The following is a 24,726-nucleotide window of genomic DNA, read 5'->3' as shown; positions in this document are numbered from 1 at the left end:
GAGCACTGAGATGCAGCTGTGAGACATGAGCACGAGTTTGGCTTTACTGTTAATGGAAACTGGGTTTTCTGTCTCCCTTAAGTATTTTTTATAACCAGTTTCTGTCATTTAACTCAAATTAAAACATGACTTTAAAAACCGCATTTTTGCAGGGAAGTCTGGTGAAGAGAGCTGCATCAAAACTGACAGAAAATTTGCTTTTTTATGCTTAGAAAATTATCAAAAAAAGAAAAAAGCTAAGTAAAGCAATTTGCAAAACAAAAATAAAGCTAAATTCAAGCAGTAATATTTTATTCATATATTTTATTCATCTATTATCTCCTTGCTTTCAAATTGTCTTTTTAGCAGTGAGATCTGGTGAGGAAATCATCATGAAAACTGATATGAAAGCAAGTTCCCACTGCTGTCAAATATAGTCAAGAAAAGGTGAAATGTCACGTGGGAAATCTCAAATTAATAGTTTTTTAAAATATATATATAACTATATAAGGCACTGTGTCAGAAAACTTTCCAGAACATTACATGAATAATCAAAGCTGCAGCTGGACTCAGTCTGAATAATTAAGGAATCTAATCTGAGTCTCAACTCTTCAGTCCACCTTAAAGACTCCCGAGTGCCACTCGCAGGTGAAAGCTGAGGGGAGCGATGAATCACGACGTTGATGATGTCATTTTATGGAAGCTTCTCTGGGTTTAACCGCCCACCGCCGAGCTGAGGCAGGAAGCTGCTGAGGTCGGCTGGGTTTTCCTCTGATTCACTCGTTTTACAAATGACGCAAGAGCTCAGAACGGCCTCACAGATAACGGGAAAATGGCATCAGAGCGACCTCTGTCCCGACAGATCAGACTGTGAGCCTCTAGTGGCGTCTGATGTGCGTTTGACCTCGTGAATTAACCAGTTTCTCTCATTTCAGTTACATAAAACATAAAGTTTAAAATTCACTTTTTCACAATGAAGATTGGCACTGGGCTGTAAACTGTACGACTGAATTCAGTCACTGTTAGATAATGTCTGATTCTTCGATGAGAGAGGTGAAGGTACAAGCCTGTGTTCATAAAAACTTTGAGGGAGAAGTTAACTACAACTACCAGGGTGCATTTGGGTTTGAAACATCCAATCACAGTACTGCTCCATTGCTGCGTTTAAGACAGCCGTAAACTCTGAAACTTCTGAAAGTTCTTTTCACGTGATTAACTCAGAAAACAATATGGCCGTCTGCAGTGACATCACATCACATCAATAGCCAATCGTGTTAATCACAATTATCACAAATGTCTTTGCAAAAACTGTAACGCTGCCAACTCCACTAATACATTAAGACTGTAGATCACTTACCATAGTAAACAAGGACGCCATGACTGGAGCTGTCACGTCAGCTCAATCAGGAACCTGAATTTTCAGATAAGAAACAGAGAGAGAAGGAATAAGAAAAGACAGAGTGAGGGACGAGAGAGAGAGAGAGAGAGAGCGAGAGAGAGAGAGAGAGAGAGAGAATGTTTGGCAGAGGAAACTTATCACTCAGACATGATCAGACACACACAACTGATTAGATCCAGCCAACTCCTCTGATCAAACTGATAGTGTTTCCAAGTGCACCCACTGACACACACACACACACACACACACACACACATGCACCTCTGCCAGGAACAAAGTGCATCTTATTTTTCTGGGTGTGTGTACTTGTGCGTGTAGTTTTCACTTGCATGTGTTTTTGTTTTTGCATGTCTATGTGTGTGAATAAATTCATACATTTGCACAATTTGTGCGTACACACGAGCACGTCTGTCTGTGTGTTGTGTGATATGTTTACGCCTGTGTGTGTGCAGCAGCATGCATGAGTTCATGTGTGTACGTGTGTGCGATATATTTCTAAGTGTTCAAGTGTATATGTGTGTGTGTTAGTGTTATGTAAACTGAATCTGCGGATCAGTTACACACACACAGTTTATACAAGATCAGGTCTGGTCAGCTCTGTCGGTTCGTTTCATTAGGTTCTTGATTTCTGACAGGAGTGAGACCTCTTCACTGTCTTCCATCAAGTTTGAACAACACACACACACACACACACACTCCTCTTTCCCTCTCACTCTCTTGTCTAAATAAACTCTTTACACGCAACTCCACTGGCTGCCTGCCGAGCCTGTCAGTCAGCGCTCAGGGTTACAACCAGTACCAGGCACTGGGCCCAGGCCCTGCCAGATACTGGCTGACTGGATTATTTACTGACGTTCTGGTTTAATGATGGGTTTACTGGTTTGTTGAGCCTCTTCATAGCCGGTTTGCTAACTGTTTTACTGCCTGATGCTTCCTGCTTTAAGGGAAATACCGAGCGGACACAGAGTCGCTCAGACGTTTACAAAAACACTCAGATGAGATAAAATCATCCACCTGGAACCAGTGAAACCAGTGATTTATCCAAACACAACTGAATAATGGTGAAAGGCTCCCGGCACAGATTCAGCCTCTGCCTTCAGTCTTCACAACAGCAACAAAGAGAAGGTGGCTAATAAAGCTCTGCTGGATTAACATCACAGCTGCCACAACAATCACACAACCTGCTCCAGCAGCACTTGAAGTTGTCACCATGTTTTTGCATCAAGACAAATTACAGCACAAGCCTGAAGTGTGGCCTCCTGCAAATTCTGGGCAAGAACTTCTTATTATTTCTGGCACATTCTGTGGAGGAGCTGCATCAGAGCGGGGGCCTTCATCTCCTCCGAGGACACCTCCTTTAACTCTAACTCACTCTTACTGAGCTCTTCTCCACCTGGTCTCCTTGTACTTTGTCTCATTGAGCAGACTGTTAATAACATGACAGTGAAAGTTCTGTAGCTTAAATTCATAGTTTTTTAAACCAGGTTTGGTGCAGACGGCCACTTGTTTATACGATAAACCTTCTCTCCTACTTCCAGCTTGATTACTCTGTAGATGAAAAGTCAGGGCTAAGTGTGTGTGTGTGTGTGCGTGTGTGTGTGTGTGTGTGTGTGCGTGTGTGTGTGTGTGTGTTGGGGGGTGGTTTCCTGTCCTCAATGGGTCCATGGCACGACAGCGATAAGAGCACCGGAGCTACATTATGCTTCAAACTCCATTACAGATTACCCCCCCCCCTTTTCCTCTCCCCTTCCTCCTCCTGTCTCTCCACCTCCTCCTCCTCCTCCTCCTCCTCTCGTCTTTTCCTCATCCTTCCATCTCCTCCTGTTTCTTCCCTCCCTCCTGCACAGAATCTCACCTTCTCCTTTCACCTCCATTTACTGTTGTTTCCACCTCCGTCCTCCTCCTCTCTTTTCACTCCACCTTATGCCTCCTCTTTCCTCTCCTCTTGTCTCTCCTCAGCCCCACCCCCTCCTCCCCCCAGTTCTTTTTCTCCCCCTTTTACAAAATCTCCTCCCTTCATCTTCCCGCACCTATTTCCTTCTCTGTCTTTGTCCTCCTCCTCCTCTTCCTCCTGCCTCCTCGTTCGGCCCTCGACCTTGCACCTCCTCCTCCTCATCTTATCCTTACCTCCTTTTGTCTCGTCCCCCCTCCTATTCTCATTTCCTTCCTCCCTCTTTTACAAGGTCTCCTAAATGTGCTTTCATCTCCCATTACTTTGCTTCTCTGTCCTCCTTCTCCTCCTCCTCCTCCTCCCACCTCCCCTGTCTGCCTTCAGTACACCCCCTCATCCTCCTTTTCATCTCTCTCCTCATCCCCCTTTCCTCCTTTACCACCACCTCCTCCTCTCACCTCCTGTTACCTCTTCTCCCTCTCTGTCCTCCACCTACCACCCAGCAGCTCTCACCTCCTCCCTCTCTTTCCATTATTCTCCCCCTGCTGTTTTTGTTCCTTCAGGTCCTCCCCCTCCTCCTTCTGCCTCCCCTCCACCCCTCCTCCCCCGTCCTCCCCCCTCATCAGTATCTACTGTATAATAACATTTAGCAGTTCCAAATTGGAGAACATGTAATCATGCAAACCATTCAAAAGCCAGTAAAGGCATATCAGACGCTTTGGCAGCCATCGCCACTGTGTGTGTGTGTGTGTGTGTGTGTGTGTGCGTGTGTGTGTGTGTGTGCGTGCTCGTTGTTCTCATAATAATCAAGCTAAATGTTTTCCCTCCCTCTCTCCTTGTCTTTTCCTCCACCGACCTCCTTCCTCTCCTTTCTCAGCTCAGGATGCCGGGGGTTGAAAGTTCGCACGCGAGGCTGTGTGTGTGTGTGTGTGTGTGTGTGTGTGTGTGTGTGTGCGCACGCAGCAACTATAGCAAATTAGCCGTATTTCCATCTGTTGTGTTGAAGCTAATACACCACCTTCCTCATCCTTTCTTACTTTTTCTTTCTTTCTTTCTTTCTTTCTTTCTTACCTTTCAACACTACGTTCTTCTGCTTTCCTGCAGTATCTGAGTGTAAACATTTCTCTGAAATTCGTTGCCAAACTCTTGTGTTTCTGCTGCTTTCATTTCAGTGCTTCTGTTTTTTTTTTCCCTGTGTGAACTCGACCCATTCTTTTGTTTTTTAAGCTTCTCTCTGTCGGTGAAAATTGATTAGATATGATTTATCAAAATTCTCTGTGAGCTCAGAAATATTCAGGACTGTCTGTTGTATTTGCAGCGATAAAAATCCCTTTGTGTCATCAATACATTTCCACAGAAACCACAGTCGAGCTGTCAGCTACTGGGCTCGCTGCCTTGCTTGAGGGCACCGAGATGTTATCTCAGTAGATGTTTTTAAAATAAAAGCTGAATGATTAGATAGCAGCATGTTCTCCTTGTGTCTGTGTGGGTTTTCCCGCTTCCTCCCAAAGAACTGCAGGTTAATATGTGAGATCCAGCTGCACCACCGTCACTGTCAAATCTCAGGTTTTTCACTATTGATTAATCTGACAATTATTGTCTTGATTTATTGATTCATTGCTTTGTCTACAAAATATTAAAGCCTGCGAGCTACAGATGTTCCGTTTTCTGTCTGAGAAGCTGAAAGCAGCAAATGTTTGACTGTGATTAATTGATGATAAAAGTAGGTGCTGCTTAATTTAATCAGCGAATCTTCACGTATGGATGTTTGTCGATGTGTTTCTGTCGATCTGCGGTTTTCCTGCAGCTGTTTTTGTACAAAACAAGGTTTGAATTTGAAGCTGAGCGACACTGCTCTGCAGATGAACTCCTCTGTTTAATGAGTGATTGGTATGATCCCACTGTGTGTGTGTGTGTGTGTGGGTGTGGTGGGTCGTGTGCTGTATCACCCGAGGGTGACCTGCCGTTAAGACAGAGGAATGTAAACGCTGAGACATCGCCTCCAGACTCTGCCTTATCGCAGCATGCAAGGGGTCAGAGGTCAGCAATGTCGTAGGAAGAGCAGGTTAAGGGCTGGAGCAGTGTGCGTGTGTGTGATTGTGTGTGTGTGTGTGTGTGTGTGTGTGTGTGTGTGTGTGTGTGTGTGTGTGTGTGGGCCTGAGGGGAGGAAATGACTGACAGCAGGAATCATCACTCAGCTTCAGGAAGTTACTGCAGATGTTAAAGCTGTAGTTTAAGACACTTTCCCCTCAACAACACAACAAACAATCAGGTTCTATTTTACATTAACTGTGTGTTTGCTGGTGTGAGTCCCCTGTTCACCCGCGATCCAACTCTCATGTTCTTTCACGGTTGGGACGCTGGTTGATTCGCGCTCTGTGTGGCCTCAGCTTCTGGGCGTGGCCATCAGTGAAACAGCCGCGGTTATCAAAGTGAGACTTTTAACCACAGAGCAGGATGTCGCAGTAACGACAACCGTGGAGGAAGAAAAACAAGATGAGATTGGAAAGATTTGTGTCACTGCAGCAATCAAGGCTTGAGATGACTGATGAGTGACAGGTGTCAGTGGTGAGAGACTGTTTAACTAAGGGGGGGTTAGTTAGTGCTGCAAACTAAAAGTGTTCATTTACTAAGATTAAGGTCAAAGGTCATTTTTACTGTCTCCTGTTAGTGAAGAAATCACTGCATGAAAAGTATGGACACACAGCACATCTTGTTTTTAGGATTCTCAGGGAATTAAAGAAACGTGCTTAAACTAAAATAAACCCGTAAATAAATATTTCTAAATATATGTAGGTGAAATTTAATTATGACAGCCCCCCCTAAAGGACAAATGGTGTAATTTATTTTTGGTGCAGATTCCATGTGGTCTGCACTGCTTGTGCCAAATTAAACAAAATCTCACCGATCAAACAGACAGATAAATAACAGGAAACTACACACACCAGACAACAGATAATACCTGTTAAAAACACAGAGAGGTGATTTCAAGCCGGAGACCAAACGGAGGAGCGCTCAGAGGGAGGACTGAATCTGAAACCGTCTCCATTTCCAAACCAGACAAGACCTTTTCTGTGCTTTCACAAAGTCCTCTCGCCGCTCATGTCCAGACCTGCAGCGAGAGGATCAGAGAGAGGGAGAGCGAGCATTACTGAGAGTGAAAGGGAGAGAGAGAGAGAGAGAGCATGAGTGTCGGTGATGCCGATCTCCTGTCACCCCCCCCCCCCCCCCCCCCTCCCACCACCACCACCACCACCTCCCTCCTCCCTCCCCCTCCCTCCTCCTTCTCCATCCTGCAGTCCAGAGCGATGGAGAACAATGACTCCATTCAGCTCTCGGGTTTCAAAGTCGAGAGAAACCACAAAGTGCTTCAGAGTGGGTGTTGGGAGGCTGAGGGATGGAGCGATGAGAGGGGAGGGGGGCATGTTTGCAAATATGATATAAAGAGAGAGAAGAGATGAGGAGGAGGAGGAGGAGGAGGAGGAGGAGGAGGGTTGAGGGGCTGCACCAGCCTAAAATGATTTCATGAAGTGTGGGGTTTTTGTCTTAACCCAGAAAAAAGACGCATCCAGAAAAGTCAAAGCACAGATCTGGAGCTCATGATTTTTTCAATTAAAAAAAAATCATTAAATCTATCAGTTATTTTAGCTATGAAATGTCAGAATTGTGAAAAGTGCCTGTTTTGGTTTCCCACAGTGAAAGGTGACATTGTCAAGTGGTCCTAATAATATATATATATTCAATCATTATCAAATCATCCCATTTAAAAATCACTTGAACTTGAAAACAGTTCATGTATTTCCTCATTTTCTACACTAGTGATCATCTTGTGTGTCTCGGGGGGGTCTGGAGCGAGCACGCCTGACGAAGCAGATCTAAAATACCACCAGTGAGGTCATACGTAGACGCAGTCGAGCACTTTTAGCTCCTTTACAGCCCCATAAAGTCCCTGTCAAACCATCTGAGCACTATTAAATTTCAGCACACAACCGCAAGAGCATTGGAAGCATCAGGCTTTGTTGGTACTGTGCAGAACTTTTTTTGATCAGTGTACAGTCTCCAAACGAAGCTGGGGAGGGGGCTGATTGAGTACCCCAGGGCCCCTCTTCTTCTTCACTGTAAAGCCGTAGGAGAGGTGGAGGGGGTGGTGGAGGTTTCTCCTGTTTTACGGGGGCTCTGGTGGTTGGTAGGAGTCAGATGTTCCTTGTTAAAACCTCAGTATGTAGAGGTGGGGGGTGGGGGGTAAATGAAGCCTTTTTTTTACATCAGAAAACAGCCTGGGAGTTCCCCAGGGCACCTGTGGGGGTCCACTCAGGTTTTATTTTTATACTTTTTTGTGTGTAATCTCTTGTACAGTTGTTCTTCTGTTCTCTTCACTTCTTCATCTCTTTGTTTAGCACTTTTACACTTTCTCTATTTATATCTCACTCACTTCTTTCATTTCTTCTTCTTTATCTTAATCAAACTTCTGCCTCTCATCTTCTTCTCTGTACTAAAATAGCTCATTGTTGCTGTGCTGAGACACTGAGCCTCTAAACCAGATCGCCTCCAGCTATGAGTGTGTATGAGTGTGAGTGTGCTTTAGAGGCCCTACCTCTGGGCATGCCCGGACAGACCCCCCCCCCCTTCACACACTTACACCAAAACCACACTAAGGCAACAGTGAAACCGAAGACAAAGACGTACACTCTTGAAAATTCTTGTGTCTAGTTTTTTGTGCATTTTTGCTCAATATTTGTGAACAACCCGCACACACCACATCTTGTTTGTGTTATGCATATGAACTCATTATTATCCAGTCCTACAAAATGTGTAAACTTGTCTCCTTAAGTCGACAAAGAGCACAAGTTCAGTCCTGCCCAGTTTCAGTTTGGACCGTGGCTCATTTCATTACTGTAAATGTCACTTCTTGGATGTTTAAACTTGGTCTGTTGAGAAATCATATTCCTGTAAGATGATTCTTTGTAAGCGTCGTCTGTCATTGCTGCATCGTGAGTGAATGTTTGTGTGCGGTCAGGTTGCAGAAAAGATGTCAGACCAGGTGTGATGAGATCAAGAGTCTGCAGGTTTTTGTTTCCAGTGCATCACCAGGTGATTTCACTGCTTAGCTGGAAAGAAAAGAAGTGATGAGGGAGGAAATGGTGCATGAAGCTTAAGAACTAATGAGGATGAATGAATTTGCAGTTAGAAATCACCTAGAAGAATAATTGTATAGTCATACAGTTGAACAACTTCTTAATCAGCTCCAGAATTTTGTCCACCTCATTCATCATAAGAATATGAAAATATTCTTGTAGGAGGTTAAAGTTTCAGTCGTTTTTCAGCCGAACATTTTCTGGCTCCAGCTTTTAAAATGTCAAGACTTGTTGCTTGTCTTTGTCATGTATGATAGGAAGTGAAATATTTGGGTTTTTGGTTTATGGTTGGGACTCTGGGACATTGTGTTTCATTACTTTCTGAAATATCAAAGACTCAATCAAGAAAACAATCTGCAAATGAACTGAAACTGAAAATAATCATTAGTTTCCGCCCTGTGCCCAGAAGTAAATGTCTGTGGTTGTGCTGGGAATCTCCCACTGGTTTAAAGCAGGAGACTGAGGCTGTCGTAGCAAAGAGGGAATCTTCATAATGCTGCTGATATCAAACAGAACTGATGATCTATGCACTTACTCAGGTGGAGGTGTGAGGTGAACACTGCTGCAGGCCTGCAGAAGAAAAGAGGATTCAGTATTTACATTTGTGAAACCTGAGAGTGCATGAAATTGATTGGCGTCGTCATGTTTAGCCATAAATCATGTTAAACGTCGTGGGAGCAGTAAAACATTTGGCAGGAAACTCTGCGAGAGGAGAGAGGGAGAGAGAGAGCAAAGGAGCATGGGATTAAAAATGAGAAGAAGTCTGTTTTAACATGAAGCTGTTACTTAATCTGATGAATTTACCAAGATTCAGGCAGATTTAATTTTGGACGGTTCACAGAATAAAAGGTTCTGTTGTGGAAAATTTACCTTTAGACAGCAGAAATCTTCACTTCCAACCAAATGTAAAAAATGTCAACAAAACTGAGCAGAAAACATGCAAATTCATGTGAGTTTTCATTCACTGTTTGGTCATTTTCACTATATTCAGTCTGATGGGAGGTAAGTCTGTTATTGACAGGTAAACAGCTGATTTTCGAGCCTTTTGCAGCTTTTTCAGATGCAATCTACACCTGAACTAATAATAACAATCATGGATATATTATTGGTGTGGTCATATAATCTATGTGAGAACGTCTTTGAGGAAAATTACCTAAATCTCTTGATAAAATGTTCAATGATGCAGTCAGATCCAGTCAAAACCATATGAAATCATACCACACAGTTTATATCACTTCTGCTTTTGCATAAATATATTTTCATGATTTCTTTTTCAGTCTGTTTACTCACTGTTATTGCATCAATAATTGGATGTTTTGAGGCTGCGCTTGCAGAGAGGCGTCTGCCAACATGTGCAGCAGCAGCAGCATTAATCAGAGTAAATAAAACAGACAGTGGCATCTGAGCAGTGTTTTTTTTTCTTTCTGTCTGTTTAACTGGTCGATTTATGACTGTCACCAAACAGATCCAGGGTCTGTGTGTTTTTCTGCTGGTGATCCAGACTCCATGCAAACGGTCTCTACCAGCTGCTCTGTGGCTCAGATTATGTTTTCCCTTCAAATTTCTCCGATCAAACCAACCTCTCATAGCGTGTGTCTGTTTGCTAATGTTGGCTAAACGCCTGCAGCATTTGCATTTCCTGTGTCCCTTGATATCAGACTTAAATGTTAACTTTTTGAAACGGTCTTCCTCACGAACATGTGCTGGAATAAAGGAGATTTACAGAGTTTGTGCCCAGTTTTAATCACAGTGGTACATTTTCTTTGTGTTTTAATGGTTTTAAACCAACACATCTGCTTTGGTTGTTCCCTGGCTTGTTCCTGTCTCCTCACCAGACTCACATGAACTGACTCTCTTGGTTCTTTTATGGCTCTGACAAACTGTACTGGACATTTTTATGTCCATGTCCAGTGTTGTTTGATGATATGAACCAGTTTTTGTGGTTGTTTCATTCTCTGACTCAGCCAAAAGCTTAATAAGTGAATAAAGGTACTTCTGTAAAGTCAGACACACCTTGGAGTTTTTGTGCCAAACAGATTCAGAACATGAAGTAACAGCACTTTTCTAACAGATTAATCACTGAGGTCATTTTCAGTCAAAAATGTGAAGCATTCATTGGTTTCTGCTGCTGAAATGTAAGAATTGACTGATTGTTTTGGACAAATGTGATTATAACCTGAATAACAGCTGCAGAAATTCTTCACTAAACAAGTAAATAACTGTCAGATTAACTGGTAGTGAACACAGAGGCAGCACTAAAGTGAAGAGGAGAGGAACCAAGGGAAAGTGCAACAGGAGCAGCTTTAAATTTTCTCATATTTAATATCCGTCTTTCTGTGCTACGATATAAACCAGCTGCAGTTTCACCTCAGACAATTCCATATGTTGCTGGAAAACCTTTAAAGGGCACATTAACCCCTGAGGATGTGCAGCGTGCCAACGCCTGCAGCAGTGCCGAGGCCTGTCGTCATTTCTGAGATTTTCAAAGTGAGGCAGCTCAGCATGAGCTGAGTTCATGTCAGGAGAGTTTGCTTCATTTATGTAAAGAACGATGTTAAAGAAAAAGGCAACGATTGTTTGGTTTAAATAAAACCAGTGTGTGAATCTGTGCATCATGTAAATGCTTCAAAAGTGGAGCAGAACCAAAAGTATCAAAAAACATTTGACCAACACGTAACAGAGTCTCGTTTCACTGCAGTAGAGCAGAAACAAATACCTCAGTGATCACACAAGATTAGAAATGACAGATTCTGACTCATTATGGTTTCAAAATAATGGCTTTCACTCACAAACATCTCACTACTGACTTGAAATTAACATCATACCTCTGTTCCTGTTGATTGGAAAAGTCCCAAACCTAAAACAACTAATAAGTGAAACAGTTTTTCCCCAAATGTTTTCAGTTTTTCGTGTCAGGAAACATTTTGTCACAGCAGTGGATAAGGAGAAATTTTTAAAACCTCAACAAATGACCACATTTGCTGCAGAAATGTCTTCACCACCCTTTTTATGCACAAGCATGGGACGTTTTTTAAAGCACAAACTCAGCTACAAGTCTGACACCAAGTATAAAGCTGCCAGGAAACCAAATAATGAAATTAAAATAAATAAAATAAAAATTTTTATAGAACACTTCAAGGTTGTAAAAATGTTGTTTCACAGAAATAAATCTAAAATACAGTTGACGTGATTTTTTTCCAGCTTTTTTTCATCAAAGTTTGTGGATATGATAATTAATAAATAAATCAGACTTTTACATTAAAAAACTCCTGGTTTCCTCAGCTTGTCTCCACATGATATACAATTAAAGTTACTTTGCTATAAATAAAACCTGCTCAGTGTTTCTAAAAATGAACTGACAGACTTTTCAGGGGGGTATAATAATCTAATAATCTGAGGTTTATTATCCAGTAACTCCAGATTATAAATGAGAAAACGCTGCTTGTTTCTGCCAGTGACAATCTCATGTAGGAACAAAACTCCTCTGTTAGAAAACCAGCTCCATCCAGATGGATTGAGTCTTCTCCGTCGACCACTTCACATGAGTCTTGTCTTCCAAAATCTCTGCCACCCCGCTGTGCTCGGTCCTCGGGGGGAGACGCCGAGGCCAACGGGAAATTTTGTGGCTCTGCCTATTATCCTCGTTTGGCCTGGGCTGAGCCAGCCTCCATCCACTGTGTGTGTGTGTGTGTGTGTGTGTGTGTGTGTGTGTGTTGGTGTCAGACTGCTGATAGTTTGAAGCTTTAGCGATATCGCTCTTTCTCCAGCAAATCCTCTTCATGCAGAAGTTGTAACAAGCAAACAAGCAAAAGAAAGTAAAAACTACAGATGCAAAATGTGTCACTGCAAACAAGTGGTTTGATATAAGAAGCTGTAATTTAGCTCCATAAATGTTTCTGTCCTTGTCCTCCTACTCCATCAGTCCATCCATCATCACACTCAACTGTTTTCTCCACGAAAATCCACCTGCTTCCTTCCTGAGAGGATATTTTTAGGTGATGGGGGCAGTTTTTTCTCTCTGGGTTTTCTGCTGCTCTGTCAGTGATAAGAGATGCTAGATAGGTTCCTGAGGAGGAAGAGTCGGGCGATGGTGTTGTAAGACAACAGGAAACATCAGGCAGCCCCACCCTGATAGAAAGAGGCAGAGACGTGCTGTTCCTCTTTCTGCTTTTCTCACTTCACACTTTTTATTTCAACATACCTTTTGGAGAAAATGCAGATTTGAATGCAATCAGCTGTTCACAGAGTCAAGTCGCTGCTGCAACAACCCAAAACTTTTTTTATTTGTTTCCTTAAATGTCTGCAACTGTGTTCAGGCATTTCTACACTGGGTGGAGAAAAATAAAAGTTGTTTCTTAAATTAGTTTCACTTCCTGTTTTTCTTGTTTTGGATGAAACAAGAAAAGGTGAAATAAGTTCATCAATGATACAAACCAACAGGAGAAAGTCAAATAAATGTTGATTCAGGCTAAAACTGGGATTATCTAACCTGTAGTTCCATAAAACTGTACTGTTTACTACCTTACAAACAAACTTTGAATTGTTTGTTGGTATATTAAAAGTCAAATACAGCGCTGAAGATTTATTTCTTCTTCTGTGTATTAAAAAAAATAAATCTAATGGGTTTTCTTTCTTCTTCACCTTCAGCCACCATGAAGAAAAACCAGAACGGCTCCAGCTGGACCAGCGAGCGGAGCCTGATGTTCGGGGGAAACGTCCAGAATGCGCGGACTCCCTCCTCCACCTCCTCCTCTTCCTCGCCCTTCTCCTCCTCCCTCGTGACCTCCCTTGATGGAGTCAGCTTCTCTGAGGGAGACCTGCTGCTCCAGGTAACACCTCACACATGTTCGTTGCATGTTTTTGTAATATCAGTAAATTGTTAAATTAAAATAACTGTATTATTTATAAGTTTTATTGATCTCATGTATAATCAAAAACAAAAAGAAAATAAAGGCTCCAACCTCAGTGCATCCAGAATGAGTCCACCTGTGATCACTGCAGTTATAAAATAACCTGTTAGCACCACAGCTCCCTCACTTTTAGCCTGGGTTGTGTTTAATGCAACGTGGCCCCACATGGTGGAAGCTGCCTGAAGAAGAGGGAACCAGATGTGAGCGGGAACAAGAGCATCAGTCAGGAGGTACAGGAAGACTGACAGAAGAAAACACTGCAGATCAAACTGTGCCAACATGAAAACATGAAACGAAGCCTGGCGGCTCTTGGCAGAACATCCTCTGGTCAGATGAAACCAAAATAAATGTGTTTGGATCAGAAGTGGTCCAGCATGTTTGGCACGGACCTGATCAGGACTACCACAGGGACTGCACAGTGCCGACCATGAAACATGGAGGTGGCAGCGCACTGATCTGATGCCACCGTGAATACAAGTTTGTTTAACCGAACCATGAACGAGAAGGTGGACGGAGAGGGATTTTCCAATGTGACAATGATCCCAAATAATCTGTAACATCTTTTTCTTGTCTGCAGGCACTTAATGGCTTTGTGTTGGTGGTGACGGCTGAGGGTTACGTCTTCTACACGTCCCCCACCATCCAGGACTTCCTCGGCTTCCATCAGGTGAGAGCATGTCTGCACAGGTGGACATCCTGATTCTGGGTTGAGACTAAAAACCTGTGCAAGTTGTGGGACAGTTCATCCAGTCTTGGAAGGTTTCAGGTCTTCAGGTTCGTCCAGTGTTTTCTGCAAAATATACTCAACAAATCAACATGTGTGTCCTGGAGGACTAGTGGGTAGGATACATGTCAAATAACCAAAATGTCCCCGGTGTGATCTTGCAGAAAATGCAGGTGAAATATCTTCAGTCAAAACATAGCTGTGTTGTTGGGAAATTAAAGGCATATCAACATATTTTAGGACCAGAGAATTTAGAGACTCACTCTGCACACAGCTGATTCTCCCCTGGAGGAAAATAAAAACTGCAGATCTGCTGCTGAGTGATTTTTTTTTCTTTAGAGCAACAGGTATCTGCCACAGAAATAATCAAATTAGCCGGTACAAGGAGGAGCCCGTTTCCACTCCACTGACCTCCTGAACTCTGATGTTCCTCTTAAAACATCTTTTAAAGGAGCACAATGGTGCAGACATCAGGGTTATTTCCTACTGTCTGTGAAGCAGTTGGTTTCAGTTCAAGTTTGTGGACTATAAAAGTCAGAGATGTGAATCTATCACAGTGAACATTTTGTTCTTGTCTGTTACTTACAGTTAAAAGCTGCGACTGTAGAAAACACAGAAGGAGAATTAGTCAGGTTCAAACCTAGACAAAAATAAACATCACACAGAGAAGAGCTGGTTGTCGGGTGTGTGGGAAATCACTGGAATAACGTTGAGTCTACAGTTTAAGGGCCAAAGCTTTCAAAAACACTGGGTCCTGTCATCTTCAAGCTGAGGAATATTTCTCCCGTCGTGTCATGTGTTTCAGCATCTTATTAAAGCTGCATCATGGTGAACTGCTCAGACATAACGTGCCATGTTTAAAGCTGCTCCATGTGTGCATCATTTACCCACCTCTCAGAGTAACTCAGCCGACCACAGCGAACTGATGGACACAGAGTCACAAACATCTCCGGCATGCGCCTGTGCGTTTGTTTGTGTGTGTGTGTGCATGAGAACTGAACTGCTTTGTTGGCTGTGAACTCTTGACTTGTAAACACATCCGTTTGAACCGGGGTTAAAGATGTCTGCAGTTGGGAGGAAAAAAACATTGCCTGGAGAGAGTGCACGTGGTAAAAACCTCTCTCACACACACACACACACGATTCCGCGATTCTGTGCACACACAACCACAGCTTTTTTTACGACACAATCTGAAGTCAGGATGCTAATCAGGGAAGGAAACGTTTTGTTCTCGAGGCCACAGTGGCTGGTAAAGCCCAAGATGCACCAGCTGCCTTAACTGTTTATTACCATTATAAACTATATTTATAGAGCCGCTCGAAATACAGTTATGGAGCAGAGAAAAGAAGAAAGAGCAGGAGATAAAGAGCAGACAGACGAGATCACACCAGGGATAAAACTGGATCTAAAAAGAAAAAAGCTTTGGGAAGATTTAGATGATACTGATTGGTCGATGCCAATGTTTATTTCTCAGTTTATTTTAAGTTTAAGGAGCTGAAATGTGAAACTAACTTGGGAGCATGTGCAGTGCTTATTTCTGTTTCTGTCGTGGTAAAAAGCTAAATTTCACAAACCTCTCCAGCTCACAAATCCTGACTCCAGAGTTGTTTTGAACTCATCAAAGCCTGGTGAGGCCATTTTTCAGTGCCGCTGACAAAGGAGGGTTTTGTGTCTGGTTTGTTTGTCGACGGGTGAGTAACAGAGGTGTGGTTCGCTCAGCACCTCGGCCCTTTAGCACAACGGACTCTCTGTGCTTCCAGCCTTAAGTCAGTGGTGTTCATCCACTGGAGCATTGTTCACGCCGTGTGTGTGTTTACACTTGCATCATCAGTCTTGAACACAGCTCGCCAGTACAAACACTGGTAGGGATGGAGCTCGCCAACGAAATGCTGACAGAGGGCTGAGCTGGAGCAGGGCCAGTCTTCAACATCTGTGCCAACACATGCAGGCTGTGGAGCATTATTTAATATTTGTTATGATCTTGTTCACTTGTGCGCACAGGGGTGTCTATTAGCCTCTTTGTCTTACAGTTTAAGCCTCAAATAAAATGTTCTGATGTGAAATTCAACTTCACTGGATGTAAATCATGGTGGTCGGGACTTTTTTAAAGCAGCTGTGTGAGCATGTCTGAGACAGACAATCTGCAGCAGCTATTTTATTGTTCATGTTGACAGTAAAGGTGAATTCATGCATGTATTTGTCTCTGTTTTCAGTCAGACGTCGTCCATCAAAGTGTGTTCGAGCTGATCCACACAGACGACCGAGCTCTGTTCAGACGTCAGCTTCACTTCGCCCTCAAACCTAATGGCAGCCAGCCCGACGGCTCTGCAGAGAGTCCCAGTAAGTCCAGATAAATGACCTCATAAGACCTCTCAGCTGACTGTGCATTAGTGTCAACATGAGGTTTGAGTTGGTGAATATTTCATCGTAACTACAGGTGAGCAGAGTTCTGCAGATATCAGCAGCGGTGTGATGACCTACGACCCTAAGACCATCCCTCCAGAGAATTCTTCTTTCCTGGAGAGAAACTTCTGCTGTCGATTCCGCTGCCTGCTCGACAACTCCTCTGGCTTCCTGGTAAGGTCATTGTTGGGAGGCAGACAAACACAGGTTTAGTAATTTAACAGACTTAATGTGGACTGTTTTTTAACATCTGAGAGGCTGCAGCTCCAGGATGACCTCAGCGTTTGTCGAGCTGCAGCCTGCATGTCAGAGGTTGTTGGTAAACCCTGACGCAGAAACATGCACGTCCTCATTCTGGCCTCTGTCTGTGTGTAAACTTGTGCATCCGACCTCAGGCCCTGAGCTTCCGCGGTCGCCTGAAGTTCCTCCATGGTCAGAGCCGGGTGTCGGAGGACGGGACGCTGGTTCCCTCTCAGCTGGCTCTGTTCTCCATCGCCATGCCGCTGCAGCCACCGTCCATCCTGGAGATCCGCACCAAGACGCTCATCTTCCAGACCAAACACAAGCTGGACTTCACGCCCATGGGCATCGACTCCAGGTAGAGAATTGACCTTAACACACCCTGTTATTCAGATTATCCCTCTAGAAAGAAGAAAACTGCAGGATATTTAAGTTTATGATGAAGACTCACCATCCTTGGAGAATCTGAGCTGGAAGAAACGGTCTCTCATGCCCATTTTATGTCTGTTGTGTTTTACTCCACAGAGGGAAGATAGTTCTGGGTTACACTGAGGCAGAGCTGTGTATGAGGGGCTCAGGCTACCACTTCATCCACGCTGCAGACATGATGTACTGCGCTGAAAACCACTTAAGAAGTCAGTAACTAGGGGACCCAGAATAACATAACATTCACTTTTAAAGATGTCACCTTCTCCAGACCACTGCTGCTTTAAAACACCTCATTTCCTCTTTCAGTTCTGCTTTAAATTACAGGCTTATGGAGAAGTGGATATATAGATAGATTTATCTGACTGTTTCTGTGTCATATACAGTGATGAAAACCGGAGACAGCGGTTTAACCATCTTTAGGCTGCTGACCAAAACTGGGACCTGGGTCTGGGTCCAGGCCATCGCCAGGGTGGTGTTTAAAGGAGGGAAACCAGATTTCATTGTGGCACGGCAGAGAGCTCTGACGTAAGTAGTTAGGAGGTTAGTTTTTAGTGTTAATGTGTATTAGTTACACTTTGTTAAAAACTTTGTTACTTAAGTTAAGTTAACGAATTGATTAATTGACTGATTCTTTTATTGCTTAATTACTTAAGAGAAAAACCTCCTGTTGTGTTTTCTCCACAGAAATGAAGAAGGAGAAGAACACCTCCGCCTCAGACGCCTGCAGCTGCCGTTCAACTTTGCCACCGGAGAGGCGATGCTGTATGAGGTCGCCCCGACCGTCGACGTCCCCGATTCGTGCTCCGCCCCGAAGCAGAGGAAGTTAGACGACTACTCCATCAACCCCGACTCCATCCTGGGCTGCATGCTGAGTCAGGACCAGTCTCTCTACTGTGAACACAACAACGCCAACATGCTCAGCTCCCTCAACGACGTTGCCTTCAAGGACACCAACGCTACAGTCAATGTTCCTGGAGACATCTGGCAGCACACTTCACCCAAACCTGTGGTGGGAAGTCTGGTGAAGTCAGAGGCCACGGTTCACGACATGATGGAGACCCTGCAGCAGATCCTCGGGGACAACAACCTCATTGACACCCTGGATGTGGGGCCTGACGAGCTCAAGAGCTGGGAGAGCACGCTGCTGAGGATGAGCGCCAACAGCTGCGAGATAGGCGAAGACCTGAACGACATTCTCAGCCACGACATCCTGTCGTATGTAGAGGAGCAGCTCCAGAAGGAGGAGGGGCTCAAGCTGCCACATCAGCTGGATGACATACCAGCCTGCCTCTCCACTTTGGAGCTCCAGAACCAGGATCCTGACCAAGCAGGGGAGCAGAACTTTGGCTGGACTCTGGAGCCTCAGAACCAGCTGATACCAAACGGGGGACAGATGATGACTGGACAACCAACTCCAGCCCTGGAGACGATGAAACTGACCCACTTGGATCTTCCTCCATTGAGTTCTACTGGTTTAAGCGGTCTAACCCTTCAACAGATCGCCTCCCAGCAAACCCTCCCCACTGTTCTTCTTGGCGACATTGGCACTCCAGTGACCTTCACCTCCTCCCTGGTGGACTCTTGTGCTCAAACACAGAATAAACTAAGGACCTTAGAAGTCAATGCCAAGGAAAACAACCTCGGAGCGTTCAGGCAAACCACTCAGCTTCTCCCCAACCCAGTGCAGAACCACGTTCAGATGAGGACGTCCAACCTACCAATCGGCCTCCAGGACCAAGCCACAGAGAGAAAGTTAAATCCTGTGTTCAACTTTCAGGGCAACCAGTGGAGCTCCTCTGTCCCCAACTCAAACCAAGCTGACAGCTTTGTACAAGCATACACCCAGAATATTTCAAGCGAATCAGGGTTTACTGCAGATCCTTCCTCGTCCAACTGCTTACAGGGCCACTTTGCACTTCAGACACAGAACAGTGAGAATCAGAGACAGTCGTGGCCACTGGAGCAGCAGCTGATCTCAAGCAGCCACCAACAAATGGGAACCTGCCTCAACCAAATACCAGGATTTCAGAGGAATCCTCCTCCTGGAGTCGTCGCGCCCCAATCCACTGTCAACGGCAGGCAGACGTTCAGGACTCAAGAGACTCCCAATGTAGTGTTTCCTGTCCAGCAAGACTCACAGCCGCCAGCTCGGGCACCTTCGAGCAGTTGTATGTTCAGAAATGCCGCCCCGTCTGTGCCCGTGAACGGAGTGCACCTCAGTCAGTCGCCTTCCTGCCAGCGAATCAACCCAGCGAGCAACAACCAGATCCCCTCGAAGCCCTCCTGTTTCTATCAGGGTCTCCCCAGTGGAGGATCTGTGCCGGGGATGACAGTGATACCAAATCCCAATGAGGTAGCGCTGTCCTGCCAAATGACCGCTGGTCTCAACTCCAACGGCCTGCTGGTGCAACAGCAGTATCTAAACTTCAGTGAACAGACGCAGGTAAAAAAAACAACAAAAATACAGCAATAAAAAGTAGATTAACTCAGGTATGGGTTATTGGTGTAAGCTAGGACAAGCTTTAAAATTAAAAAAAAAATTGAATCTTTGTGAAGTCAGATCTTTCTTTTCCTAACCTGTCAATGGTTTTTTCCACAGATCAACAGCCATCCAGCCCTCGGGAACGGAGGTTTCCCCCTCCCCTCGCTGCCCAATGGGAGCGTATACTACTCAGAGAACAAATAGGAATCAGCCACCGTTACTTCTGGACAACAGAGGATCCGGATCCCAACTTGGACTGAAATGGCAGTTTAAAGAAAACAAAAGACTCCTGTCTCTAAACACGAACGTGGAGTAGACTGAAGAACAGAAATGTGCCCCGAAAAGGAGGAGGAGACAAAGCAGGACACCTCTCCTTCTCTTTTTTCTAATTAGGAAAGCTTTAAAGATTCAAGTGTTTAAGTTTGGTGTAGGACAGCTGGTCTGTGGCTGAGGAAGGAGGAGTTTCAAGAGGAAGAAAAAGAAAGAAAAATCAGGAGTATGTGTTTTTGTCAAAGCTGGATATCAAAGTTTGGATACCTTTCTTGGAACATGGATAATCTACATCGGTGATTTGTTTTGTGCAATCATGATCAACTTTCCTCACGTCTAGAAAACCAATTTCAGGATGTGATGGATGTGAGACGAGGTTTCATCAGCCAATCACACAGCAGCACTGCTGCGTTTTCCCACTTGTTCCCAGAAATTTGACCAACGGAGAAGGACGTTAAAGTCAGTGATGCTTTTATTGCATTGCTTCAGTAACTGACTGTGGCTGTTGTTTGTTTGGTGGGAATATTTAGACGTATGGGAAAAGTTCAGAGAAGCAGATGTGTGCTGCTGTTTATCAGACACGGGGAAGTTAACCAGACATGCATTTGCCAAAACAACCAATTAGCTCTCAGCATTGAAGTCTTTTCTCTTGTGAAACCAAAATATACAGTTTCACTAGAGCTGAAATCATTTGACAGAAAAAGCAATCTGCAGCTATTCTAGTCCTCGTTTCATTTCTTAAATCTCTTTGGGTTGGCGATCAAACAAACCAAGCAAACTGTGGACATCAACTCAAGCTTTGAGAAAGTGTGATGGGCATTTTACACTGTTTTCTTTTTGTTTTACTTCTGTTTCTTTCCTAATTGATAGTTGCAGCTGGGGTTAGCCTGATCCTAACCCCAAAAGCAGCAACAAACCTATTGCACTTACATCTACACACAATCCAGTCTTAACACTTGTACAGTTAAAGGTTCCCTGAGGAGTGTGTGACGTCTGGAAACACTATGGAGCTGGTCCCTGTTTTTTTTTTTTATCACACAGCACCAATCAGCAGGTGGCAGTAATGTGCCAAATGTGCTGCAAAGTGCCAGCGAGGACAGAGAGGATGAAAACAGCAAAGGATAAAACACAAGCAGTGTCCCTAGTCAGGGGTCGCATCTTTCATTTGCTTTCATTACTGGCGTGCAATGAATCTTGGGAAAGGTTGGGCCATGAAGGATCCACCTGTTGGAGAACATAACTTTACAGGGAACCTTTAACTCAGCAAATGAATGAAAAGACCTGAGGGGTGAGGAACAGCTAATTGGTTTGTATCTCTGGTTAATTTCCCATGTAGGGTCAGGTCCTGAAGCCTTACTGTTTGCACTGTCTCAGTGAGATGAGACAATCCCAATCATTGGTCCTGGACTGATCGACCTGAGTGAAAGTTACACTGAGACAACTTCCTGCCGTCTGTCGCTCAAACAGGCCACGCCTACTCCAGAAAAATCTGTTTTCCACTTTGAGCTCTCAGAAGGATGAAATATGTTGAATTTTTTGTTTTGCTGTTTTTGTCCTTTTGAAAATGCGTCTTGATTCAGTTCATTTCAACTCTTTGCTGTCCCACTGAGGGAGATTTTGCTTTGCAGACAGGGTATATATAAATTTATATATGTATATATATATATATATATATATATATATATATAAAGAGAAAAAAAACGCACAATGAAATCACAGCATCATCCTACTAACAATGTGTAAGATTTAAACATTAGATGATTCAGTGAAAACAGCTGCTTCTTAGTGCATCTTTTATATATTTTAAAAGCAGTCCGAGCTTTGTCACTGAGCCAGTTTTCTTTCCTCTTTATTTTTCTTTTCTTTAATATTTCTGTGTTGTTGTTTTCCTGTTATAGAGGAAAAAAAATAGACGGTGCCTTAAACTGACAGACGTGTTTGAAACTTTAAAGGGACAGTCTGTTGCAATTTTATAATATTTCCATCAGGAATTTTTGCAAAAAGATGTTGTGGAAATTGATATTTGATATTTGACCGAAACCAAAGTTAAACTTGCCCTTGCCTTAACACCACCAAGCCAGTTTTTAAAGATTTATTGCACTATTCCTTTAAAGTGTTGCCAAAGCATGGTGAAGAGGAAATAACTGAAAAATAGAGCTTTATTACAAAAAGAGATTCCTTAAGCAGGTTGTTCATGACAAAATGAACACAATGTTTTTTATTTTATTTTTAAGAAATTATGCTCTGCATCCTCTAGATTTTTATAGATAATGGATTATAAAGACATTATCATGGCTTTTTTGAATAAGCCACGACAAAAATGAATAATAATTATATATTTTTAGTAAGAATTTAAAAAAAAATAGACTTACTCACTGCCTAAACCAGGTTCTAAATTTTACACTAAACCTGAAAATTAAAGACCATCTATAAGATACTGATTGTACTGATCTTTTATTCATAGTTTCCACAACAAACTTCCGTCCTCTTCGTCTGTCCTCTTTCTGTCTTGTGGTTAATTTATCGGCGTGCTTCTCACTCGGACCGGGAGCAACGCCGATCCTCCGGCAGCGAAACGCAGAAGTAAAACAGTTAAAGGCAGCTATTGTATATTTTAAATGAGGAAAAAAATGGAAAATATCTAAGACAAAAAAAAAAGAAAAAAGGGTGGAAACTTCAAGTGCCTTTTGAATGAGCTCTTTTTGATTGTCTGTTGATCTTAAAAACATGATTCAGCACTTAGGTTGAAAGAAACACCGTAAGAAAGTCTGAAAGTCGCACCCAGTCGCTTCATCCAGTACTGAGCCATAAAATCTGCTTTTTTTCAGGCAAGTTTTTGTCACTTTTTAGCACTTCTGAACCTTTTTTTTAACAACACAACTTGAATACTTGATTAAAATACCAAAAAACCAAAAGCCATCTGTGATGCCTTGTTCTCAAGGATACCAAAGGGACAATTTTGTTGTGGACAATTTCATGACTTTTCATGGTTTGTGGAGATTTCTCTGATTTTTACACATAAAGCAGCAAGAAATAGACCAGAAATAGACACAAGACTACTACACAAGTACTTCATCAAGTACCAGAAGTAGACAGTTTGCTCACAATCAATGAAAATGCAGTAAGCTACAGTAATACTGCAGAGCTGCAAAACATGAAACATGAAATAATTTGCATCACAGTAATAGAAACTCAATACATTACAACATTTTCCCTGTTAACAAAAGGAAAAACATGTAATGCAGCAGGGGGAGTAATAAGCATTTGGCATTTTTCGTATTTAAAGTTAAGAATTCAGCATTTTTGTTGAAACTCCGTTGTAATTGAGCCAAAGCAGTTGTAAAATAGTGTAAATTTCAATAAAGACACACAAATCCCCAAATTTCTCCTCATGCAGCTCTCTGTTGATGTTTTTGTGAACTTTAGCATCGAGCTAAGGGGACATTTTTGGTAATTTGGCAGTGTTACTTAATGCTACATCACCCGATTCACCAAAAATCATAAATTAGACCAAAAGTCATCACAGATGGATGGTGCTCACCACAGGCTGAATATTTAAGACTCAGTACAAAATGAAGCATTATATTTGAAGGTGTGTGATTTTTTTTTCCGCAGCGCACCTTAACATCTCCTCTCTTTAAATTTGGAGTACTTTCAGTCAGAGCCTTTTCCTCACAAAGTGTTCTGCATATAGAAATATAAATATATCTTGTTGCTTGCTTCTAGATTTGAAATAAAACAAAGCCATTTGACTTACTAGAGTTTTTGAAACCCAAAGCCCCAAAATGCAGTATCTTTGTGTACATGTATATAATCATCTATATTTGTCGTCTTTGTTTTTCAAAATATGTATTGTCATATATTATGTATTTTAATATCATATTGGCTTAATCTGTCTCACTCCTATAATTTTTTTGTACATTGTCTGCACAGCATATACATATGTAATCTTGTTATGATTTTTTTTGTAAACAATTTATTATATCTTGTGGATTTGTCTTCAATATTTTGCTTCTAACAGTGTATGAGTGTTTGAGACAATATGTTCATGCTCACCATATTAAAGGTGATCAGATCCCACGCTGCAGTTTCATCGTCTGTGTGTCCGAAGAAAACTCCAGAGTCTAGTGTTATCAGTGTGTATCATTATAATACTGTAACAAAAGAAAATGTGGAAATTATTTAGTAGTCATCTGTTTGTGGGTATATTCTTACTCTTTTAATGTAGTTTTATGAAAATGTAGAGGTAAAAATAATAGTTTTATAAGCTTAACTCTAATAGAGTTAATGAGAACTAAATACATTTCATATGCTAAAATGAAAAAAAAAAAATTCTCATTTAAAAATTAAGAATTGGCATGTAATTTAATTTTATAAACCACAAAAACTGATTTAATAATGTGGCTGTCTCCAGTATCCACTAGATGGCAGTTAAAGTCTGTGTGGCCGATGCATCTGCTCCCAGTTAATGCAATGGTTTCCACTGCAGAACCAAACTGTCTTATACTTTCTTACTTTGATACACTAATTTACAAAGCATGTTTACAAAATACTCTCAAAGTTGGTTATAAAAAAAAGACAGTTTGACAATAACACGCTTTACTTATGAGAAATATTTTTATGTTATTATTACAGTCACAACAACACACCGTAGCTGTCAAGATCATTTTAAGCTAATTTTAATTTACTTACTTATACAGTTGGTCCTGTGAAGTAAAGTAACTACGAGTAGCTTCCAGTTATCGAGTAAATGTAGTTATTTTCCACCACTGATTAAAATTAAAATTAAAATTAAATGTTAAATTGCTGTTTTGAATGTCGACCGTTATTTTTCTCTCGTCACCTTTGACCCGCTGCGCGCTCC

General features: G+C 42.5%; 1 protein-coding gene and 1 long non-coding RNA gene across 6 annotated transcripts in view; one reads left to right on the top strand and one right to left on the bottom strand.

The window, feature by feature from the left end:
* Window positions 1-23,942, top strand: part of ahr2 (aryl hydrocarbon receptor 2) — a 55,095-nt gene extending 31,153 nt beyond the window's left edge. Inside the window, exons 3-11 of the mRNA XM_071464830.1 lie at window positions 13,052-13,233; window positions 13,892-13,981; window positions 16,252-16,378; window positions 16,476-16,615; window positions 16,837-17,039; window positions 17,207-17,316; window positions 17,494-17,635; window positions 17,795-19,553; window positions 19,710-23,942. Of these exons, the coding sequence (XP_071320931.1) occupies window positions 13,052-13,233; window positions 13,892-13,981; window positions 16,252-16,378; window positions 16,476-16,615; window positions 16,837-17,039; window positions 17,207-17,316; window positions 17,494-17,635; window positions 17,795-19,553; window positions 19,710-19,796 (2,840 nt within the window). The 3' untranslated portion in view covers window positions 19,797-23,942. The remainder of the gene's footprint in view (window positions 1-13,051; window positions 13,234-13,891; window positions 13,982-16,251; window positions 16,379-16,475; window positions 16,616-16,836; window positions 17,040-17,206; window positions 17,317-17,493; window positions 17,636-17,794; window positions 19,554-19,709) is intronic.
* LOC139609839 (uncharacterized) overlaps window positions 1-24,701 on the bottom strand; it is a 52,184-nt gene extending 27,483 nt beyond the window's left edge. For all 5 annotated transcript variants that reach the window (XR_011685372.1, XR_011685375.1, XR_011685376.1 and 2 more), the window contains exons 1-5: window positions 24,555-24,701; window positions 23,919-24,016; window positions 8,940-8,974; window positions 6,232-6,381; window positions 1,337-1,390 (exon numbers count right to left, since the gene is read on the bottom strand). This is a non-coding gene — a long non-coding RNA (uncharacterized lncRNA). The remainder of the gene's footprint in view (window positions 1-1,336; window positions 1,391-6,231; window positions 6,382-8,939; window positions 8,975-23,918; window positions 24,017-24,554) is intronic.
* Window positions 24,702-24,726: the final 25 nt, after the last annotated feature.

This window comes from Trachinotus anak, unplaced genomic scaffold, assembly GCF_046630095.1.
Source record: "Trachinotus anak isolate AG129_WGS33_773 ecotype Australia unplaced genomic scaffold, CSIRO_AGI_Tana_v1 ptg000026l, whole genome shotgun sequence".
NCBI lineage: Eukaryota > Metazoa > Chordata > Actinopteri > Carangiformes > Carangidae > Trachinotus > Trachinotus anak.
The sequence above is the reverse complement of the archived record's forward strand: the minus strand, read 5'-3'. Positions and strand labels throughout refer to the sequence as shown.